The sequence below is a fragment of the Penaeus chinensis genome, chromosome 26, assembly GCF_019202785.1.
Source record: "Penaeus chinensis breed Huanghai No. 1 chromosome 26, ASM1920278v2, whole genome shotgun sequence".
NCBI classification, from domain to species: Eukaryota; Metazoa; Arthropoda; class Malacostraca; order Decapoda; family Penaeidae; genus Penaeus; species Penaeus chinensis.
Genome location: NC_061844.1, coordinates 5724252 through 5732058, shown reverse-complemented (window position 1 = coordinate 5732058; position 7807 = coordinate 5724252). Strand labels below are relative to the sequence as shown.

Below are 7807 nucleotides of genomic sequence, written 5' to 3'. Positions count from 1 at the left end.
CTCTGCTCTGTCACTCATGTGTGCCAATTGTGTTTTTAGGAGCTGTCCTGCTTACAAGGTCAAATCTGAGGTAGCACTTCTCAGATTTAAACTAGGCACTCCTCCACGTGCATCACCATTCCCTCTTCCTTCCCCATTATCCATACCACTCCCACTAGGATGATCATGTGACTCCCTTTTGTCACAACAATGTCCTCCAGATCCCTCCCCTCCTGACATTCTTCCTGTTGGTAGGAATATAATTTAAAGATGCTTAGATATTATATTTATGGTGTCTAGGCCAAGTAACTGGACCTGCAGCTTCAACACTTGCATTGTATTTTGTTTATTTTCTTGGCTGTTCTTGTTAGATACATGTGGTCCCCCTATTTATCCTGAAAACTAAGACTGAGATTTAGCTGAAGTACAAAAGCACAGTAACTTATCAGTATCTAACATCTTTTTCCACAGAGGACAGTATGGAAGTTATATCTGCGGAAGGCTTTCGTCAGGATGGTCGAACACCAACATGTCTGAGAACTATTAGTTGCAGATTGGGACTCTACGATAGACCCAATGGGAGCGCATACATAGAAATGGGAAACACTAAAGTTCTTGCTGCTGTGTATGGCCCTAGAGAGGTTGGTTTGGATTTTGTGAAGTGAGTTAATGATTACCAATTTGAATCAAATCTAATTACATAATGATAAGGATAATCATAGCTATAAATCATTAAGTAAATAGATATTAACATAATGTTTTTTTGTTTTATTTTCTAGGTTCGTAGTTTGGGTAAACAGCAGTTTGATGAATGTATAATTCAGTGCCAGATGAGTCGCATTGCAGCTTCCCAGGGAGAGCGTCTAAAACGGCCAACAGATCAGAGAACTCGAGCAATGAGCCAACAAATTGCAGGTGTATTCCATGCAGCCATAAGGAAGAGCAAATACCCAGGGTCTCAGATTGACATATATCTCCAGGTAAGAAAACTAGTAAGGAAGAAATAAATTCACACAAAGGATTTCTTGCTTTGAAGGAAAAGTTATCCTGTCATTATTAATTTTGAAAATAGGTTGAAATGGAAGACAATTTTTTTCATCATCTGGTAAATTGTTATCTGTCAGAAATCATCTTTAATGATACTAGAATGTTTTGGCACAGTAAGTAGACAAAATTTTCTTTTTATATTGTTTTTACTGGGTATTATCTCAAGATGTATAGCTTTTTTATCTCTTTCAAAATAATTTCAAATGCCATGAATATGAAGTATGAATAATGTTACAATAATTACCCTCATGTTTTCATACAAGGAGCTGTAAGATTTATGAAATACACAAATTCACTTTAGAAAGAAAGTCACTTCTTTAAGAATTAATTGTTGTCTCTGTAGCTTTCTTTAATGCACATTTTCCACATAAAAAGAGGGCACTTTTTTATTTTAAGGACATTTCATGTTTTGATCTGATACTTCTTCATAATGGATGGAACAGTCACATATTATTTATCCTGGTTTAAATTATCAAGATGCCTGAGCAGTGGAATAAGAAGATGAAATATTGTAACTTATTTATATGACAAGCAACAAAAAGTGGTCACAGTTATTAACACATTAATTCAGCAATATAAAATTTGCATGTAAGGTAAAAGAACCCACTGGGCACTGGTACATACTCTGTCCATTAGAATTATATTTGGTCAGTCTTCTTTACACATAGATGGCTTCACAAGGTCATCTAGGAGTTGATTAGTAAGCCTGCTTGACCTCAGCTGTTTCCCTCATGTTTTGAATTTTTATGGAAGAGTTGGAATTTCTAATACTGTTTTATATTTTTATTGTTTTTCTTGTTATCGTTTTCAGTGTAATTAATATTGTTAACTTTTTTTACTACTCTAATGTTACTAACTATGATAACGATAAAGATAAAGATTAGAAACTTTTTTTTCCCCAAATATTCAAGGAATGGGGTAGTCAGGTGAGATCAGATAGGTCTAGGACTTGATTCCTTGAAGACAAAGTCCTTCTGGAGCCAACTCTAAACAAAATAAAAGAAGATGACACTGGGTAGGACATGTATAGAGGCAGTCTTGGCATCAATGGATTAAGTGATTAATTAGGTAGAAATTTGACTTAATATTTTTTTTTCACTTCTTGAGATTGAAAGTTTCATGATTGGTCATCCATACTTAGCATTTTCTTTCTTGAGTAAAATGTTTTATGTATACTGCTTCTCACTTAGATTCTAGCCACTGAAGGGGTTTAAATGTATTATTTAGTGTGTTACTGTTTTGAAATGTCAGCACCTGTATTGTACTTTCAAATAGATTTTAATACAAATTGTAATTTTATTGAAATATGAATATTAAAGATAAAATAATTGTTTGGCATCAGTACATTAAAGAGATATGCATTTTTAAGGTCTTTATATGTTTATATTTTTATTCATTCTAAAACTTTTCAATATCAAAATTTAACATTCATGTATCACTCACTTCATATCTTGATATTTGTAAGCATAATAATCTTTTTTCAAACAATGATTTTTTAAATTCATTTATTGATGAATGCTTTCAAATTCATGTCAATTTAATGCCATTATGTTTGTCACATTATTTCTTGTTTTATCAGCTGATAGCTGATTTATTTTTTTCTTTGTGAATACTGTCAATTTACATTGAAGTTGTCATAATCTGTCAATCTGTTGAATAACTTTGTGATTTATTCCACACTTTGTATGACTTTTAAGACCCTTTGAATTGAGATTGTGTCAGTTATGTATATAACATTGAATTAGTTATGTGGGAAAGGTCTAGTAGGATTCTGAATTAATGTCTTGTGATCTGTATTTATTTAAATGGATGGCTTTCCTTTATACAGGTCTTACAAGCAGATGGAGGAGTAATGTCTGCCTGTATCAATGCATCCACACTGGCCCTCATCCACGCTGGAGTAGAAGTAGTGGATTACGTCGTGTCCTGCACAGCCTCCATGAACAAACAGACACCTATTCTTGACGTTACAAACCAGGAGACCAATACTGGCTGTGAGCTGACGACTGCCATCCTGCCTAACAAGGGCTCAATTGTCTTTTTAGACACGGCACACACTGTCCACCGAGACCAGTTCGAAGAGGTGATGGATCTCGCCATGGCAGGGTGCCAGCAGGTGTATGAGGCAATGCACAGAGAGGTGGAGAACTACCTGGAGGACAAACATGCAATTATGTCACATAGATAGAGCAGTGATATCCTTTTTTATATGTTTTTTTTTAATGGAAATTAGTTTTCTTTCTCTTTGTCTCTCTATCTCTGTGTCCATCTCTGATCCTGTACTTCTTTCTAATGAAATGTATTAAAGACAAAAAAGTTGTTGTGTTTCTTTTTTACCTCAGTGTTTTTTTGTGGTGGGAAATTTGAAAAGATCATGTCATCAATTTTGATAAATATACTTGTAGAGAACTACTCCCTCCCTCCCTCCTTCCCTCCTCTCTTTCTTTCATTCTTTCTCTCTCTCTCTCTCTCTCTCTCTCTCTCTCTCTCTCTCTCTCTCTCTCTCTCTCTCTCTCTCTCTCTCTCTCTCTCTCTCTCTCTCTCTCTCTCTGCCTCTACACACACACACACACACACACACACACACACACACACACACACACACACACACACACACACACACACACACACACACACACACACACCACACAAGCACACGCACATGCACACGCACACGCACAGCACACACACACACACACACACACACACACACACACACACACACACACACACACACACACACACACACACACACACACACACACACACATATATGTATATTTGTATATATTTATATTTATATATATAAATAGATATACATATATTTATATCTATATATATAAATATATATACATATATATACATATATATTTATATATGTGTATATTTGTATATATATGTATATGTGTATATATGTATATATATGTATGTGTGTATATATATATATATATATATATATATATATATATACATTTATATTATATATATATATATTTTGTATATATATAAATATAAATATATTTGTATTTATATATATAAATATATATACATATATATTTATTTATATATATATAATATATATATTTATATATATGAATATATGTTTATATTTATATATATAAATATAAATATATTTATATTTATATATATAAATATATAAACATATATTTATATTTATATATATATATATATATATATATAAATGTATGTGTGTGTATATATATATATATATTATATATATATTAATATTTATATTTATATTTATAAATGTATATACATATATATATATATATATATATATATATATATATATATATAAATGTGTATATGTATTTGTATTTATATTTATATATATAAATATTAATATATATATTTAATATATAAATGTATATGTATGTGTGTGTATGTGTGCATATGTGCAGGTGGGGCAAATACAAGGACAAGCAACCGTCGGAAGCGCATGCAAAGGCAGGATCTTCCCAGTACTTAGTCGCCAGACCCAATCACTCAATTCTTCTCCTTGCTGACTGGCCAAGATGGGAATAACAACTAACAAAAGCTTGAGGGAAATGTGCAGTGAAGGCATTGATTGCTGTTTTCTCATGATTTGTCATGACTGAAGCAGGGTTGGGTCATTAGGAGTGAGGTTGAGCACTTCGTCAAGCAGTTTATTGTACAGCTTCTGATCCTTACCGGGTAGTAGAGCATAAACACATAGGGGGGGCTTAGGAGACGAAGACTGAGACCCAATGATGGGGAACTCCTCAACCTTGGGACTCAGCCATCGACTCAACTAATTTTGCATAGTCTTTTTTCCCACTCATACTTTTCGTTTCAGTTTCTTCACCAATCCCTTCTACTATCCACCTCCTAAGGTGTGAGAGCCGTGCTAAAAGGATGAAAGGCTGACTTTATGTCAGTCCTGAACGGCCTGAGGGAACCATGGGCACGGTATTCCCCTGCCATACCTGGCCCTTACCCCTCAAGGGTAAATCGACCACCCCTGAGGGGTGGTCTATTTTTTTCCCCAACATACTCCAGGCTTATCATGGCCAATAATGAAGACGTAACCCCACTCTTAGGGGCAATGAGGCTTGCCCCTTTATCAAATAGCCCCAATCCCAGCTCTCCTTTGACCACGGCTCCGAACACTGCAACAACTCCCCCATCACCAATGCATACTAGTACAGTATCAACCCTAATCAACAACCAACCCCCAGGAGACATTTCTACTCTCCCAGCATGCTCAACTTCAACACCTTTACTCCCACAACCTCCTTCATCAACCACCCCATCTCCCCTTATTACTACCATACAACCTTATTGCCCACCTCCCCATAACACTACCCCCCTCAACACTACTCCCTCCTCCACACGTCCCCGCACTTCTACTACCCCCACCTCTACAAGAATCCTAAATACTCTATTTAGCCCAGCCAGCTCCCTACTCTCAAAACACCCTCCTCTTCCAGCAATGCCTCCAAAAACAAGTAGGCAAAGTCTCTTTCCGTAGCCGACCCGACCACTCCCGTCTCGTCACAGTAACAACTGAAAACCAAGCTATAGCATTGACAAAACTAACTGATCTATGTGGTAATCCCATCCCTACAGAACCTCATCCAACCCTCAATACTTGCACCGGAACTGTCTCTATCTCCCCAACAGATTGCCCAATCTATGACAAAGAATGGTCAGATTGTGGAGAAGACTTACTCGCTTGTCTCACAGACTATGATGCAACATATGTACAATGCTACTCCATCCTCCCAGAGGAAATCGTAAGAAATCCATCAACATTGCCAAAATTACTTTCCGTAGACATGACCTTCCCTTTAATGTTTACATAGGTGGGGAATCCCTACCTGTCCGACCATACCAACCTCCTCCTCGTCAGTGCCAAAATTGTTAGCGTTTAGGACACCCAGCCAAACAGTCATTCCACAGCCAGATGCCCGCTATGTGCCCAACCTGGCCATACTCGATCAAACTGCTCTGCACAATCACGCACATGTGCAAACTGTGGCGGCCCCCATAATGTATTTTATAAAGGCTGCCCCACCTACAAATTTGAGTCTGAGGTAGCAACTCTCAGATTCAGACTTGAACTCACTCTACGTGAAGCCAGACAGGAAGCACGTCGACGAGGCTTTTCTCTTACCCCCTACTCCAGTAATGTCGCTCACTCTGCCAATCCCCCTACCTCCCAAGCTCCTACACCCTCTCCTAAACCCAACCCCCCTCCATCTAACTTCCCCTCTTCTACCTCCTACCTTCCCCAGTCAAATTATTTTGCCATCCTAAACCCAGACACTCCAATATCTACCCAATCAAATTCCTTTGCCATCCTAAATCCAGACACCCCAATCTCTACTACAGCCCCAACACCTTCCCCTCTCCCTCCCCGCACTACCCGCAGCAGACAGACTAAACGTTCCACCCCCTCTTCCCCTACCTCACAATCACCTCCACCTTCCTTTGCCCCTATTTTTCAGACACCAGACTTCTCTTCCCCCCCTCACAAGAAAACCTTTATCTCACAAAACTCCCCAACCAACTCCACTACAGAAACTCTTGAAGATATCCAGAACTACATAATCGAGTCCCAAACTAATACTCATCCACCTTCAAATTCTACAACTCCCGCTCCCTCCACACTCAAAGTGACTGCCGATATCCATCCTCCTCCTACTCATATTCTCCCTACACCCAATCCTCCTACCCCATCCCAACAAAACCCACTCCCCCTGACTCCAGCCCCACCTATATTAACCCTCCCACTATCCCCTCTATCCCTTCCACTCCCTCCTGGATACACACGTGAAACCCTCATGTCACAAGTACCCTCTTCCCCAGACCCTCTACCTCCCGACACCCCTCCTGATACAACACCACCTCCCCAACCTCATTCTTTATCCCACCCTCTAGCACTTTTCCCTTCAAATTCTCCAACTCGCACTGCAATCTTTGCATAACTATCCTTCATTGGAACATTCGCGGTTTCCGAATGTTCCTCTTTCAGTCCCACATATTCTATTGTCATGCCCACGTCCTCCCTACATAGACATCCCAACTTATCAGATATCCTTACAGAATCTCACACTTTCTGCTTTGACAACCTGTTTTCCTTCCTCAAATGCATATATATCCTTCACTTGATCTAACCCCTTTACATTACCTCATTCGACCCTAACCCATTCACTCACCAATTCCTTAACCCAGCTTTAACAACTAATCACTAACCCAGCCATCCTTCACTAACATTAACTATAGTGCTATATGACCTTAGATGTCTAGCACATTTATTTTACTTTTAACCATTAACCATTAACATAAGTAGAACACGCTTTTCTGGATTGCATGCAGACTATGGAGCTGCACATATTCAGCAGGATCTACTTTGAAGGTCCCGTCGGCGAACTAAAGGGGATGCAGGCAACGGCGGAGGAGGAAAATCATGAGGCAAGTCCTCATATAATGAAACCTCAAGTTCAAGGTAAGGAAGCAGTGGGAGTTCTGGTGAGTATTGCTCAAGTAACATGAATGGCAAACATCAATATACGTTGTATAGAAAGGACACACGGCAAGCACCTTGTTAGTTAGAAGGGACGAAGACTGGAAAGTTTGTAAGATCGATCGACCTGAGGTCAGCAGACTTCTGTCTAAATCAGCTGCATAACCTCAGCCCGTACAGGACATCGGCGGTTTCAGAGCCGTGGCCTGGGCTCACTTCGGGTTCTAGTCGTACAACCTCAAAGACAATTGGGGCATCTTAGATACCGTA

At 38.6% G+C, this 7807-nt stretch overlaps 1 protein-coding gene across 3 annotated transcripts in view; it reads left to right on the top strand.

Annotated features, from left to right (window-relative positions):
- Window positions 1-3345, top strand: part of LOC125038948 (exosome complex component RRP41-like) — a 5873-nt gene extending 2528 nt beyond the window's left edge. For all 3 annotated transcript variants that reach the window (XM_047632643.1, XM_047632645.1, XM_047632646.1), the window contains exons 2-4: window positions 451-620; window positions 759-959; window positions 2855-3345. In XM_047632643.1, coding sequence (XP_047488599.1) covers window positions 451-620; window positions 759-959; window positions 2855-3214 — 731 coding nt within the window. In that variant the 3' untranslated portion in view covers window positions 3215-3345. The remainder of the gene's footprint in view (window positions 1-450; window positions 621-758; window positions 960-2854) is intronic.
- Window positions 3346-7807: the final 4462 nt, after the last annotated feature.